This window comes from Selaginella moellendorffii, unplaced genomic scaffold, assembly GCF_000143415.4.
Source record: "Selaginella moellendorffii unplaced genomic scaffold, v1.0 SELMOscaffold_27, whole genome shotgun sequence".
In the NCBI taxonomy this organism is placed as follows: Eukaryota; Viridiplantae; Streptophyta; class Lycopodiopsida; order Selaginellales; family Selaginellaceae; genus Selaginella; species Selaginella moellendorffii.
In genome coordinates this window covers 1,561,829-1,576,664 of record NW_003314288.1, presented here as the reverse complement: position 1 = coordinate 1,576,664, position 14,836 = coordinate 1,561,829, and the positions used below count along the sequence as shown (strand labels likewise).

The window sequence follows — 14,836 nt, the reverse complement described above, 5'->3', positions numbered from 1 at the left end:
GTGATTTAAACTTTCACCTTTTTCGATTAATATGTAATTAATATACTAATTAATACAGGTTTAAAACTCCGCGAACTCCAGCTCATGCGGCATGAAGTCTTCCGTGGTTCTAAAGCTTTTGTCGGGAGAGTAGTAGCAGAGATTAGTAACTTGGCTTGTGTACAAGCACGCGAATCGTTCCACCTACAAGGAAAAAACGAACGAAAACGATGGAGATGGATTGAAAACCTTTGGATGGAACCCAAACCTGGTGAGCAAATCGGGAGTTTTGATAGCCAGTTTTCATGAGCTGTCCCCAGACGCTATGGAACTGGAGAGACGACAGAAAATTTGAGCCAGGGATGAGTTGGAGCGAAGTTTCGAGTACCTTTTGGTGGAGATCTTTGTGTGTTTGGCGCTGAAGATCTCGGATGGAGTCCCTGTCCTGCTGTAAAGACTTGGCTCTCGTTAAGAGCTCTTCTTCATTCTGGTGTTCTAGCCTGAAAGAAGAGTTTTACTGGCGTTTATGGAATGGTTTTCCAGATAAGAGCCCACCTGAGCTTCCACTTTGCACGCTGGAGCAGGTCTTCTAATTCCTCGCGCTTTCGACGGAATTTGCGAAACTCCTGAGGCAGACTTGTGCATTTAATGGAAACTTGTGACCGTAATTCACGACTTACTTTTTGAAGCTTGAGGTTCTGTTTCAGTAGCTCCAGCTCACTCTCAAGCTCCGGAATGACAAGCATCGTTCTCCACCCTATTACAATCTGCATAAGTTTTTCGCGATTGAAGACTATTCACTCGTTGAGGAGTATCTTACCAAGTTGTTTCTTGCTCCGCAAGATGTCTCCGTAGATGTGGTCACCTACATACAGCACCTATTCGCCAATAATGAATCAGTATCTTTACAAAAAATCTAAAGCACAGATTGCGGCTACCTGGGCCCCTGCTTCGATGGCCAGCAGTTTATGTAGGTGCGCAACTCCTCCTCCCTGTTTTACAAAGCCAAAATCATCCAGATTAAGAAAAAAATAAGAAACCGATTCAGCGTACTTGAAAAGCTCTGCAGTGCTGACTGTTCTTCTTCTTTTGAGTTTCCAGGCCAACTCCCAAACCGCCAACCTGAGGTGACAATCAGAATCATTACTCTCAAAAAACACAAGGATCACACACCTGCATGAGAGGCGTTCCGTTGTCTGTGTTCTGGAGCATCCCAGTTTCGATGTCAACCTCGAAAAGAGGGGCTCGATTGCTATCAGCAAAAAAAGCAGGCTTTGCGCTGAGCAGGAGTAGTAGTACATTAGAACAAGAAACAATGAAAACAATGGAGCTAGCACACCTGCCAGTAATGACAAGGTCAAAATAGGAAAGCCATTCGTCGTCTCGAGGTACACCTTCGTTACCAGTCTTTCCACATAAATAGTTCATAACCACGTGTGTGTAGTCCCAGAGGCTGCAACAGCGCTCACATTCGCTACAATCTTAGAAAAAAAGTAAAGGTACCTGTTTGTTACGAGAAAAGTCATGCGGCCAGAGTCTCGCAGCATTTTAAACATTGGGACCAGCAGCGGATCTTCGTGGATATATCTGTGAGGTTTTTCAAAGGAATCAGAATAAAAGTTAAGTGGGGAGAACAGCACTCACTTTCCAGGGTCAAGAGAAACAGCTTGCTTAAGTGTGCCATCACGGTGGCACAAGTCCACAGCAGACCGTACATCTTTGTAAATCTGGGCATAACTGTGGAAACAAAATACATGAGCGTTCTTCAAAGGATCACAACTTCGCTTTACCTTGGTACAAACATGCCATCCTCAGAATGAATGCTGGAGATCACAACGGAATAAGTACAGAAGCAGACAATGATTACAAGTCGTACTCTTTTGCCGGAAGCTTGCTAGGAGAACTATCTCTGTACTCAACGAGCTGCGCAAAAAGATATGCTTCCGCCAAGGAGAAGAGGGTGTCGATAAGCGCATAGTCAGGTTCGTCGTAGGCTTCACGGGACAGTGTGTTGCCATAAGTAGCCATTCTCTCTTCACGGGGTAATTCTCGAAACCCATGGTAGGCAACCTTGACGTACTTGTGACGGTCCATCTGCGGATGCATTGTCAAGAGTTATAAACAAAATGGAAGCTGGGGGAAACCAAAGCATACTTTCAGAACGTTGCCTCGCCTTTTATCGAGAACTAGACCTCTGATCATATATTTCCAGTCGAATGTCCATTGCAATAGCTGCAAATTGGAGCATTTAGTAACAAGTGAACATATAAAAACGAGATTTTGGGACGAGAGCACGAACATCAGTGGGATAGCCGAGATTGTAGACCAGCTTTTTGACCGTTCCCTGGTAAGCAAGAACCTCAAACGTATCTGGCTTGTACTGTGCGAGAGTGTAATCCATATCGAAGCCAACAGCCACAATGCTCTTCATATTTAAGGACCTGTTGCAAAAAATATGCTTGCTGGAATCCACAACTCCATTCCACTTGGAAGAAGCCCATGTCAAGGGATGCTCCTCCGCCAAGTAGCACGACGGCGAGTTTAGAGGCTCCCTGGGAAACGGGGACAATTCCCAGTCCAAATCACCGTTTTGCACAGGAGAAACTGGAAATTCAGGATCGAGAGCGTGAGCCACAGAGATTTCCTATCGGAATTTCAAACCTGTGACGCCTAGATCCGGGCGCTTGAACTTCAGAAGCGCCATCGCGAGCTCACGGCAGCATCCCGCGATCCCGAGCTAGAAACTTAGGCAGCGCTTCCACCGATTTGAAACAAGCGATCGGCTGCCAAGAGAGAGCACGCCTTAGGGCTTTTATACGCCTTGTTGTCATGGGAATGCGTCAATCGGGGCTGTTGGAAGGGAGGATCCAACGGTCCATGGAGCTTGCGCATATTCGCGTCGTATCTCTCTTGCCGTACATGGGCCAATGGCCATTGCGCTGTCTCTATTATTTTTCCAAGCGGGGAATCTTGTTGTGGTACGAGGGTCCTGCCCGTAAATAATTTCTTATAGTTTCGTGTGAATATACTCTAATCACCGTCGTCCTTTGGGCCTTGTATGATGTCCACGATTCCAAAGCGCGAGGATGTCACCCAAATCATTCCAAAGAACCCACTACGGCGGTCGCGATTGGCTGGGATTCGCCCAGTTGCGCCGTTCCTAACGGCAACTTTCTATTTGGGCGGTAGCGTTTAAATCTCCCTCCATTTTCCTATACCCCCGCTTTGTTTGTTCTTGTTCTTGAGTGAAACGAGGGCGTCTTTGCAAACGCTCTAGGGTTTCATCGCCGCGCCGCGCCTTCTTCTTTCTTCCTCGGTCGATCCAAGATGAGGGAGTGCATCTCGATTCACATCGGCCAGGCCGGGATCCAGGTCGGGAACGCTTGTTGGGAGCTGTATTGTCTCGAGCACGGCATCCAGGTAGGGATTCTAGAGTTTCCACAGCGATTTCACGCCTTTTCTCTCCTCTTTGCAGCCCGATGGACAAATGCCCAGCGATAAGACTGTCGGAGGAGGCGACGACGCATTCAACACGTTCTTTAGCGAGACCGGAGCTGGGAAGCATGTTCCTCGTGCTGTGTTCTTGGATTTGGAGCCCACAGTGATCGACGAGGTGAGGACTGGGACTTACCGCCAGCTCTTCCATCCGGAGCAGCTGATCAGCGGCAAGGAGGATGCTGCTAATAACTTTGCTCGCGGTCACTACACGAGTAAGTATTCATACTTCTTTCATTCAAATCAACTACTTCTTCCGCTAAATGGGTGTTTTGTGTTCGCAGTTGGGAAAGAGATCGTGGACCTTTGCCTGGATCGCATCAGGAAGCTGGCGGATAACTGCACTGGATTGCAAGGCTTTCTCGTGTTCCATGCCGTTGGTGGCGGTACGGGGTCTGGGCTAGGGTCCCTTTTACTGGAAAGGCTGTCCGTGGACTACGGCAAGAAGTCCAAGCTCGGCTTTACAGTCTACCCATCGCCCCAGGTATCAACATCCGTTGTGGAGCCCTACAACAGTGTCCTCTCGACTCACTCGCTATTGGAGCACACTGATGTGGCCGTCCTCCTTGACAACGAGGCCATTTACGACATTTGTAGGAGGTCACTCGACATTGAAAGGCCAACTTACACCAATCTGAACAGGCTCGTGTCACAGGTAAGATGGTAGAACTCGTTTCTTTGCTTCTCATTGATAGACACTCGGCATTGCTGCAGGTGATCTCATCGCTCACGGCTTCTCTCCGTTTCGACGGCGCGCTCAACGTGGACGTGACCGAGTTCCAGACCAACTTGGTCCCGTACCCGAGGATCCACTTCATGCTCTCGTCCTACGCGCCGGTCATCTCCGCCGAGAAGGCGTACCACGAGCAGCTGTCCGTGGCCGAGATCACCAACACCGCCTTCGAGCCGGCGTCGATGATGGCCAAGTGCGACCCGCGGCACGGCAAGTACATGGCGTGCTGCCTCATGTACCGCGGGGACGTGGTGCCCAAGGACGTGAACGCGGCGGTGGCCACCATCAAGACCAAGCGGACCATCCAGTTCGTGGACTGGTGCCCGACGGGATTCAAGTGCGGCATCAACTACCAGCCCCCGACGGTGGTTCCCGGCGGAGATCTAGCCAAGGTCCAGCGCGCGGTGTGCATGATCTCCAACTCCACCAGCGTCGCCGAGGTCTTCTCCCGGATCGACCACAAGTTTGATCTCATGTACGCCAAGCGCGCCTTCGTTCACTGGTACGTTGGCGAGGGAATGGAGGAAGGGGAGTTCTCCGAGGCCCGCGAGGATCTGGCGGCGCTCGAGAAGGACTACGAGGAGGTTGGCGCCGAGTCTGCCGACGGTGAAGATGAAGAGGGGGGAGAAGATTACTGAGAAAGAATCGTTTTGCATCGAAGAGTGAGGATTTCAATCAAGCTAGTGTTGAAAACCTTTTGTTCTAGATGTTTGCAAAACTTTCGTACCATCTTTCTCCAACTTTGGTACCATCTCCATGAAACAAAACTTTGCCACCATCCTTCTTCCATGAAACAAAACTTTGCCTCCATGAAACATCTCTCCATGAAACAAAATGTTGGTACCATCTATCCATGAAACAAAACTTTCATGAAAACAAACTATGGTACCATCTTTCTTCAAGATACGTAACTTTGGCACCATCGCTCCATGAAACAAAACTTTGCCACCACTGTCTCCATGAAACAGGTACCAGCTCTCCATGAAACAAAACGTGGCCACCATCTCTTCTTGATAAGATCAAACAAGAATCTTTGGTGGTCTTTTAATTCCAAACGATGCTGAGGAGGCCTGGAATAGAAGCCATAGTTTAGAGTTTTTAATAACATTCTTTCGGCCAACCTGTGGATCAAGGTTTTTCACGTTGAAGATCGCTTTGTGAGGATTTGATGCGTAGGCGTGGAAGTAAGATCTGTATCCTTCGGTTGAGAGCTGGTGTATGCGAAAGTTCTTCTGTACCAGCTTCTCCTGTAGGGAATACGAAAGATATGAGAGAATTTTTACCAAGATAAGAGGACCCCACGCACCATCTGCGACTGAAAAATCCCGGTTTTGATATCGGAGAACTCGCACTGAAGAAAAGAATCGCTATCCCGGACACCCTGATGGAGCGCGGAGCAAGAGGAAAAGTAAGCACGGACGATCATGAGTAAAGTTCCGTGGATCGTATCACTCACTTTAAGGAAACTGATCTCCTGCGGGAGGAGGAAGAGCAGGCCTCTATTATTGCCCCCTTGTTGCTGTCCCGGTCGCTGCTTGTACTTCTGCAATGGGCGATCGCACTCGAGATTTAGAAAGGATGCACTTTTTCTTTGTTCTTTGAAGCGTCAAAGCATACCTCTACGTCATCCGGAGGCTCAAATTGCAGAATCCAGTCCTGTAGGTGAGAGCAAAGGTGTGGTGTCAGGCAGAGATCGGACAAGTAACATAAGCTTCTAGATCGGTCACTCTCGAAAAGAGAAAAGAAAAAGGAAAAGTATGAGAAAGAAGCCACACAGCATAGAAAGCAACTAAAAGAGTGGCCTGCTCCAACACAAAGAACAAAGTGGAGGAATGGTCCAAAACACACACACACACACACACACACACACACACACACACACATTTACGTTTCATCTAGATCGAACCAGACGAACAAAGCAAATAAAAAGAAAAAGGAAGAGAGGAGAGATTTACGTACCACTGGAGAGATGATCAAACCGTAGAAGACAGCATCCGTGGTAAGTAGCAAACCCCTGTCGGCATCCCGGAATTGGTCGATAGTGCTGCGCGCTTTGGCATCGTCTAGCTTTTCGTGAATGGAGAGGTTTGGTATACCCAGCGCGATAAGGACTTGGTTGTGGAACAGTAGCGAGCGATAAGTTGAGAAGATGACGACAATCTTCCACACACAAAAACAAAACAGTTAAAACCTCTTCGTTGCGAGCGAGGAGAAAAAATAAATCTCTGGAGAGAGAGGGAGTAGCTTACCTTCTTCTTGAGATTCTTCTTCAAGAATGTAGCAAGGAGCCCGAAGCGCTGATCGCCAGGCGCAATGCAGTAGAATCCTCTCGCAGACGAGTTCTTCGATTGATCGCCGCTTTCTGGATCACTAGGGTTTACCTTCTGGATCACGTTCTTCTTCTTCTTCCTCCTCCTATCCTCGTCTTGGACGATCGCGCGCCCTCTCTTCATCGAGGACGATAAACCCTAGAATTATTCTAGGGCACCGTGGAAGGCGGTTCGATTCCTTGCCGCCGCTTAAAGAGGTCCGGGGATCGAATCGCTTGGGCGCGGCCGCCCGGGTCCCATTCTTGCTGTTCACTGCTGCGCCCAGATCTAATCACTGGCGCTCTGGCGCGATGGAGCACGGGAGGAGGAGGAGGAGCCAGCGACGATTCTTGGAGTGAAAATCTCGAATCCCTCTCACAGGTCTGTAGGCTAGGAGCTCGGATCGAACAAGCAAGCGGCGGCTATGTCAGATCAGAATCCCTGCACGACGCCGAGCTGCGCGCCCCAGCTCAAGTTCTACCAGGCCTTCACATTCGCGACGCCGATAATCTTCACGCTCGTGCTGCTGCTGCTCTTTTGCGTGCTCTATGTGCGGCGGCGCCAGACCGCCAGGGCCGTGTCGCAGCTCCGCGCCCAGTTCTTCGCGAGAGGGATCTTCTCCGCGGTAAGGAAGGGAAATGCGAGAGGAGAGGATTGGATTGATTGGAGCGAGGCCTTTTTTCCATTCTTCCTTTGCTTTTTTTGGTTTTGTTCTTTTGCTTGTTTGCTAGACAAGAGTTCTTGGTTTCTCCTTCGGCCTTTCTAAGCTCGATTGGAATGGCGTTTGTTTTGCAGTGGCCAGTCGACCATGGATTAACCAAGTCCTTTCGAGCGACGCTACCGACCATTGTTTTTGACGAGAGCTTTGCGGCCAGCAGGGAAGATAACCAGTAAGTATCTCGTTTGAAATCCACCTCCTAGGTTTGACTTTACTGCCACGAGTTTTTTCTTTTTTCCTCGGCACTGTTCCATCTGCCTTGCATAGAGTTGCGTGCGCTGTTCCTAGTGACTGACAGTGGTGTCTTGCGAGCTCTGATTCCAGTGATTCCAATCTCCTAGATCTTGTTATTTTTATTTTTTTGTGGCTCGAGTGAGAATTTTACTGTTTTGTGCATGAAAGGCTTGCGTCTCTTGTGGATGTTGCTTTTGCGGGTAGAGCTTGAGTCTACAGGGTTCTGTTGCTCTTCTCGTGGCTCTAAACTTTTCATACGGGTTTTCCGTGTGATGCCCCTTTTGCAGCCATCCTAGACTGTGTTCTCGTGGTATCATAGTTCAGCCCATCTGCATGTTCCACAGGGGGTTGTCTCCAAATCCCACAACATTTTTTGTGCTCCTGCGCATGTTTGATTCAAAGTTTTCTCACCCAATCGCTAACATCTCTTCTCCAGTTTTTGTATTGTTTGATTTTCAACCTGATATGTTTTTTCTCTTTGGATTCGCATTTGACGAGCTCTTGATCACTAACATCTCGTCTTTTCTTTTTGTTTTCTCTAGGTGCGCAGTTTGCTTGTCAGACTACCAGCCCGGCGAAAAGCTGCAGCAACTTCCAGTGTGTGACCACATCTTCCACGTCGAGTGCATAGATGAGTGGCTTGCAAACAACTCAACTTGCCCGATCTGCCGTGGCTCGTTGCATCACGGGAAGCTGGTCCCTATGGAAAGTCTTGGAGGCCAAGTGGATCCTCACGGTCAGGACAGGGGTCACACGGCAGTGACTATAACAGGGTGCGAGTCAAGCAACAGGAATGGATCGACTAGCAGCAGCAGTAGCGGAACTAGTGGCAGTGGTAATGGATCTCAGGTCACCGAAGTGACTACTACCGCTGGGGTAGACCACTTACCAGACAAAGCTGCTGCTAAACAAGACAATCTACCAGGCAAGGCTACTGAAACTCAAGCTCAAGAACAACAAGTTATGGAAGGTCCGAGCCACAGAAGCATTTCTTCGATGGAGGAAGCCGTGAAAGACAGTGCCGAGCACACAATCCAGATCGAGCGCTGAGAGCTCCTTGCTTCTTCGTTCACACTTTTGTCTCCTCTCTCCCTTTTTTTTCTTTTTTTCTTTTTTTCTCTTTTTTCTTATTTTGATCGCAGGAAGAGCTCACTAAAAGCTCACCTCCAACTCCTGGTGGATGGAAAAATATCGTCTGTACTATGAGAGTAAGCACAAGAGGGAGCCAAAGTTTCGCCACAATACCTTTGTATTCTTTCCCAAGTGCTCCCCCATTTTCTTTCAATGTAAAGTTTGTGTAAAACAGAATAGCAATATATCACATCTTGTTTTTTAGGGTCCAACAGTCTCGCAAAGCTACTTTTGCTCAACACTCATCAAGTTTGTGTAAAACACCACAATAAACAATAGCAAAATCAATCAACCTCCTGCTTGTGATTGATCTTGTGATTGATCGACGTGATTAAATCTTTTGCTACTCCCAATGATGTTTGGTTATAAAAGAAGGGGGCACAAAACAAGGAAGAACACGTTTGATGTTCCCAAAGCTTTGTCTATTCTTTCTTTGTAATGTTGGGTTTGGGTGATTTGATGCTGGAAAAATACTAAACAGGCCCCTCGCATTTGGAGCGCCCAAATCCTCTCTAGACGTTCCATCTTTTAATCCGACAAGGCTATGTTCCTCCTTCCGTACGTTCCCTCCCGGACGACTTGTCAAACTGCCGTCCGTGCAGTCACGGCCCGCCACATGGCAGGCACCCAAGCCCCGGGCGTTGCGGGCCGTCGGATGTGACGCCCTGGAGGCACTGGAGGAGCACATCCGACGGCCGACGCGGCCTTGTTTCGAGGCACGAAGGAGGATTGAAAGTGTCGACCTCTCAAATACTGTTGCTCGCTATATATCCTTGCAGCGTCGCGTTTGTTTTGTTCCGATCGATCGTCCAGTATAAATTCCCGTTTGATCCCGTTGCCTTGAGCTCCATTCACGGCCAAGGAGTTGTACTACCAACGGAAGAACTTTGCTCGAGCGATCCAAGCTGGTGTCCTGTCTCTCGCATTCTTATCGTCGTGTGAGATCGTGGATCCTTGCTTTTTACGTCAATGGATCAATCCGCAATGCGTGCGCGCCTCCTACTTGTCCTTGTGATCATCTTCTCTGCTGCTACGCTTGGAGCGGCAAGACTGGTTCCTCCAGGTACTTGATCGAGCTCTTTCTTTCTCTACCTGCTTGATCCAATGCTGCTCACACTGCTTTTCCTTTTCTGATCTCCTGTTCCCAGCTGACCATCGTCTCCACTATTTTCCGTCCGGACCCCCTGCCTCGACCATTGCTGCTTTGAGTGATGCTGAATTCCGGAGGATGCTTCACGAGGTGCCGTCGGGTCCCAATCCCGTCGGTAACATGTTGCCCGGGAGGTACTTAGTCCGACGATCTCCTCCAGAGCTCGGGTTCCCGTGAAAGAGAGAAAGGATCACGTTAGCTTTTTGGTTTCAATCTTGAGTTGTCCATACCGAGAAATTTTTTGCTATGTCACGACGGGAGAGCGGACTCTCCTTCCTTAATTCGACGCTTTAGAAACTGTTGAGCTCATGGTTTGGATCCAGATCTGCGGAGCACGAAGAAAAGCTGTTCATCATTCGTGTGCATGGCTAGCAACACAAAAGCATAATGACAGACGCTCTTACCAACAGGATCGAGCCAACACTGCACGCGCGGATGCATGCATGATGCATGGACCTGATATCCGAGCTCATTCAATGCGACAAGCAAAAGACGCATCTTGCAAGGACAGATCCAACCATGCATAGCCTGGAATGAACCAGCAAACACACACAGTCGCTTTGGACTACTACAAGACGCTCTGACTCAAAGCTATACGGTAAAGAACATGCTCAAACAAGTGCGACCAGACTGAAATGATTCCTGTGTACTTTCTGAGTACCTTCAATTCAGCAGCCAGCACTGTAGCAAAAGGCCAGTCGCAACGATGTTGCCAAGAGCACAAATCTCAATCTTGTACTTAACACGCTCGCACACGCAATAGAAACGAGTGACCAAATAGGCTCTTTGCATTGTCTTCCTGCTGTTGATATCAAAAGTAGCTGTCACTGAAAGCAAGAGATCGACGTGCCAAGTGAAATGATCATACCTGGTGGATTTGAATACTCAAATCCCTTGATCTTTGAACAATATAACAGTCTCGGGAATACCTCTTGGCATGGTAACCTCTCGTTAAGTTTTATTCGCAAAAACTGTCACCAGTTAAATGAAGTTGCACCTAGCAAAAACACTTCACTTTCTAGATTTCGAAGCCATTGACAGACGAGGTTCGAAACTCTGATGGCCGCACTCTGCGTTACACAGAATGTTACAGAGCACGAAAACCAACCGAGCTTTACCTTCTCTGCCAGGGGATCAAAAGCCGCGTAGAGCTCAAAATCGGACGTTCTCCAGTACATCAGCACTGCAAGCACAAATGTGACAGCTACTTTAATATTTACAGAACGGAACAGACCATAGTTCTCGTCTCTCCTGTACTGCATCTTGTGATGACCCCCGTTTTCGTCATGCATAGAGAAATGGATGCGTTGGTACGCTCTAAACAACCTGAGGCCATTGAAAGCTAGTCAGAACAGCAACTGTAAACTTCTACGTACTTTTTCTGGGCTGCGTATGTATGCAACGGCGGTGTAAACTCGGAAGCAACATACTGATCGAGATAGGTACTCCTGTATAGAAAGTGCCAAAGGCCTGCTGGACCCCCCAAAAGCGTCTTGGTATTCTCACGAACGACATCTGGCTTCCTCGTAGTAAATCCGTTCTGTGAGTCTAAAGACAGATCTTTCACACGTAAGCCCCCTCGTTCCACTGAACGACTCATCTCGCCTAGAACTCGAGACTTCTTCAATATCATCTCAACTCGCGCTCTGAAAGGCTCATTAGACTCATAAACCATAACATAATCCCTTCACAAACCTGCAATCTTTCAAATGATAGAAGCTATCCAAGGATGTTGAAATCAGCACAAGATAAACGCTCTCCTGCAGGAACATCATGACATAGTATCTAGATCCCATTGTCAGGCAGTCCTTACAGTAAGGTACTGAACATACGCATACACAAACGCATTCGGATTATAGTGTGGCAGACATACTGGAGAAAAGGACTCTGTTGTTCTGCAGAATGGTGAATATCAGCAAGCAACGCCAGTATATGTAAGATTACCGGAATGAATCCGACGACGAAACAAAGTTGGAAAGAAGGAACAGGTCGTCCGGGTGAAGAGAAGCCTTGCGAGGTCCCACCATGTTGATGACCTGAAAATGGAGATTACAACCGCAATAAGACAGAGCGTACGACCTTATATCCCGACATCAGAAGTGCAAACAGCACGCCGGATTCTGCAATATCTTGTAATGCGGCTCCTGCGGTCTGCCTCGCAGCATATGGCAGTGGCAAGCAGGCATACGCATGGAGGAATACAGTAAAGTTCCTGAACATGAACAGCGAATCAATCAGCTTTCTTCACCTTTTACGATGCACCTTACCAATTAAATGAGTGCACCAAGGACGAAAGCACGATGTCCGTTCCTCCCAACAAGGTCTTCATATCAAAGGTGGCATGCTTCGCGAAACATCTTTCCACAGCTTTCGTGAGGATGAGAAAAAGCTAAGCTTGTACCCGGTTAGTGGCAACAGTATCGTCAAGGAAGCATACCTGGCCATGAAGGAGCTCTAACTGACGTTTCATAGCCTGATACGGCTCCTCCGTGGAATTAATCGATACAAGGTACAGCGGTCCTTTTACTAGAAAAACGATCTGCAAGCAAATTACTTGAAGTAAACCCTTCAGAAAAACAAACCAACCTGATGATTTCCAGCACGCACCAGTTGCAGGCAATCTCCGCTGTAAATCCAAAGAATCAAAATGAAGGAAAAGAAGAAAGGAAGCCATGGAATGTACCTAGTTATTACAAACGACATGATTGCCTGTAGTGTTGCGGAGAAGCCAGCCAACTTGTGCTCATCTCCATATCTAAACAACGAAGATCAAGAACAGCGTAGCAACAGAGAAAAACCACACCTGGAGTATATAGGCTTTCCGGCATTGCTGAGAACAAAGAAGTGCTTCTTGTGTTTACGCCATGACTCGCTACTATCATCCTGTGCCAGAAAATAAAATAAAATTTTGAGAAGGAGAGAGTGAAAAGAGAAACAAAGGATGAATTCTCACCTCGTCTGCATGTCTCTTTCCAGGGACCCAGCTATTTCCATCATGTGAAACACGACGCGCGATCTCCTCTCCTCCAGCACCATTTGTTCCAGAAGATTCCCCAGATGAGCTGCGATTTGGATCTCCGTCACTCTGACCCTTGGCAATGGAAATCTCATTCACGCCTCGCGATAGCTCCTCGTCTTCCTTGTTTTCCATCGCCTGCTTGGCCTCGCCGTCTGCGAGGACGCAAGAAATGCGGGAATTCGGGCAAAATCTCGGTAGCATCCGATAGCCAAAGCCCTTGTCCAGGAAAGATTACCTGAGGATCCGGGCTCCTGCACCGATTCCGACGTATCGATGGAGCCCTGATCGCTGGCGGCATCCGCGATCTCCTTCCCGGAGCTGCTGGAGCTGGCGCCATTTCCAGATCGCTCCATTTCCACGCAAAGACAAACCTAAAGGTAAAGAGCGAAGGGTTTTAAATCGCAAGAACTTGGAAGCCCTAACCCTGGAGGTTTTAGAGGAGACGATGGCGGCCCCTATCCCGGAGGAAGTGATGGAGGGCGTGAGCGGCATGGACGATCGATTGGAGCGGCTGGAGCAGCACATGAAGAAGCTCCTGAATTCCTGGTCGCCGGATGCATTGGCGCTGCTGGCGCCGGCGGATCGCGCCTCGGCCTACATGGCCGTGTCCAAGGCGCTCAATGCCGTCTATTGCTGTAAGTGTGCTCTTCGCGAAATCGCGCATTCTCTTCATTCCATTTGCAAGATTTTCTCCTTTGCGGCAGTGCTCTTGAGGACGCGGGGAGAATGCCCGGAGGATCATCCCGTGAAATCCGAGCTGGTTGGTTCTATCTCTATCTTCTTTTCTTTCTTCCTTGTGATCGCCCTCTATATGTTTTGCAGGACAGAGTGAATCTCTACGACGAGAAGGTCCAGTACGCCTGCGATAGAAGCAAAGGCGAGACTTTGTCTATGAAACTTTTGCGTGCTACGTTGTGTTCTTATCGCTCCTTGCAGCCCCGCGACCAACGTTGAGCTTGGACGTCAAGGCCGCGAATCGCTTCATCGAGCACGGGATTCCTGATCTCACAGAAGGTGACATATACAGAATAGCTAGAGAAGACTTCGCTTCTCACTCGCGTTCGCTGTTCTGCGTTCGTTCAGAACAAAAGCTCCTTGTGAGAGAAGCTGGAATGAGGACGACGACGAAGAAGAACAACCGGCCGCGACCCGATCACTCCTCCAGCAAGAGGCTCAAGTCTGGCGAATCGGTGGCTGACGCAGCAGCAGCGTTTCTGGCCGTGGCCAGCAAAGAGATTGGCCTCGCAGGAAACGAAGCCTCCATTGACAAAGCAGCAACTTAACTCCGAAGCGAGAGAGAGAGAGAGCGCGCGCTCGAGAAACTCTGATAGCTCCCAGGCTTTTCTCCGAGGGGAAGCCAGAGTTCTAACGCGAGAGAAGCGAGTTTCACGGTGGTGGAGACCGAGCCATGAATCGAAACCCCACACGTCACAGAATGGAATTCTGGTTGTGAAGCTATTGATTGGGCAGAAAGGTGGCGATGGGATTGGATCAAATCCTTCAAGCAGTTTGTTTTTTCATTCTCGTCGGTACAGTTGCTACAAGATGAGGCTAGTCACTGTGGATGCGGACCGATGCAAGTATAGTTGGATGCGTACAGTTGCTACAAGATGAAGCTAGGCACTGAAACAATTGATTGGGCAGAAAGGTGGCGACGGGATTGGATCAATCCTCGAGCTATTAGTTTTTTCGTTCTCGTCGGTGGACTTCAAATCTTACTTGTTGCTTGATCGATCTTCTCTTTCTTTCCATTATCTCAATCCATTTCATCTCGTTTTTGCTCATCGGACCCAATAAAAAAGTGTCATAATCGTCCTGTATTGGGTAGGCAACAAAACTTGTCAAAGTTGGCAGAAAATAATATCATGAATCTCACAGCAAAATGGACGAGAATCTTCCGGCTATTTGGATGGCCCGGAATCTAAGATCAGATTCTTTGACATTTTTGGAGGGGCCACCAGCAGCAGCAGCGCCCACCGAAAGGTGGCGGATTTTTTTCTGTTCTGGGCTTGTCGGCACAACGACACGCGTCATGCGTTACGTGTCCTTTCCTCGCCACGCGGTGGCT

The 14,836-nt window shown here is 48.6% G+C and overlaps 6 protein-coding genes across 6 annotated transcripts; 3 read left to right on the top strand and 3 right to left on the bottom strand.

Annotated features, from left to right (window-relative positions):
* Position 1: 1 nt before the first annotated feature.
* On the bottom strand, positions 2–2,786 carry LOC9629940 (5'-nucleotidase domain-containing protein 4). The gene is made up of 17 exons (XM_024680197.1): positions 2,641–2,786; positions 2,279–2,583; positions 2,134–2,211; positions 1,856–2,073; positions 1,770–1,802; positions 1,624–1,716; positions 1,483–1,566; positions 1,319–1,432; positions 1,153–1,258; positions 1,033–1,101; positions 918–971; positions 800–857; positions 660–736; positions 535–605; positions 368–479; positions 248–310; positions 2–183 (listed from the first exon to the last, which is right to left on the bottom strand). Exons 1-17 carry the CDS (start codon positions 2,681–2,683, stop codon positions 61–63), a joined length of 1,701 nt encoding a protein of 566 aa, XP_024535965.1. The 5' UTR covers positions 2,684–2,786; the 3' UTR covers positions 2–60.
* Positions 2,787–3,082: 296 nt separating this feature from the next.
* On the top strand, positions 3,083–4,982 carry LOC9629572 (tubulin alpha chain). Its single transcript, XM_002975396.2, has 4 exons — positions 3,083–3,399; positions 3,455–3,689; positions 3,759–4,129; positions 4,189–4,982. The coding sequence occupies exons 1-4, from the start codon at positions 3,307–3,309 to the stop codon at positions 4,843–4,845; spliced, it is 1,356 nt and encodes a 451-aa protein (XP_002975442.1). The 5' UTR covers positions 3,083–3,306; the 3' UTR covers positions 4,846–4,982.
* On the bottom strand, positions 4,967–6,681 carry LOC9629939 (ATP-dependent RNA helicase DDX18). Its single transcript, XM_024680209.1, has 7 exons — positions 6,457–6,681; positions 6,167–6,367; positions 5,825–5,863; positions 5,664–5,750; positions 5,514–5,588; positions 5,329–5,454; positions 4,967–5,277 (listed from the first exon to the last, which is right to left on the bottom strand). The coding sequence occupies exons 1-7, from the start codon at positions 6,658–6,660 to the stop codon at positions 5,227–5,229; spliced, it is 783 nt and encodes a 260-aa protein (XP_024535977.1). The 5' UTR covers positions 6,661–6,681; the 3' UTR covers positions 4,967–5,226.
* A 63-nt stretch (positions 6,682–6,744) lies between these two features.
* On the top strand, positions 6,745–8,800 carry LOC9629571 (RING-H2 finger protein ATL58). The gene is made up of 3 exons (XM_024680208.1): positions 6,745–7,141; positions 7,312–7,406; positions 8,011–8,800. Exons 1-3 carry the CDS (start codon positions 6,941–6,943, stop codon positions 8,516–8,518), a joined length of 804 nt encoding a protein of 267 aa, XP_024535976.1. The 5' UTR covers positions 6,745–6,940; the 3' UTR covers positions 8,519–8,800.
* A 206-nt stretch (positions 8,801–9,006) lies between these two features.
* LOC9629938 (vacuolar fusion protein MON1 homolog) lies at positions 9,007–13,144 on the bottom strand. Its single transcript, XM_024680202.1, has 17 exons — positions 13,004–13,144; positions 12,703–12,920; positions 12,553–12,632; positions 12,433–12,504; positions 12,336–12,375; positions 12,187–12,288; positions 12,017–12,138; positions 11,829–11,961; positions 11,694–11,785; positions 11,563–11,644; positions 11,445–11,509; positions 11,126–11,395; positions 10,984–11,075; positions 10,868–10,932; positions 10,618–10,819; positions 10,411–10,551; positions 9,007–10,074 (listed from the first exon to the last, which is right to left on the bottom strand). The coding sequence occupies exons 1-15, from the start codon at positions 13,119–13,121 to the stop codon at positions 10,724–10,726; spliced, it is 1,647 nt and encodes a 548-aa protein (XP_024535970.1). The 5' UTR covers positions 13,122–13,144; the 3' UTR covers positions 9,007–10,074; positions 10,411–10,551; positions 10,618–10,723.
* LOC9629937 lies at positions 13,042–14,264 on the top strand. Its single transcript, XM_024680203.1, has 6 exons — positions 13,042–13,145; positions 13,206–13,403; positions 13,473–13,528; positions 13,591–13,645; positions 13,705–13,782; positions 13,852–14,264. The coding sequence occupies exons 2-6, from the start codon at positions 13,214–13,216 to the stop codon at positions 14,049–14,051; spliced, it is 579 nt and encodes a 192-aa protein (XP_024535971.1). The 5' UTR covers positions 13,042–13,145; positions 13,206–13,213; the 3' UTR covers positions 14,052–14,264.
* The last annotated feature ends 572 nt before the right edge of the window (positions 14,265–14,836 follow it).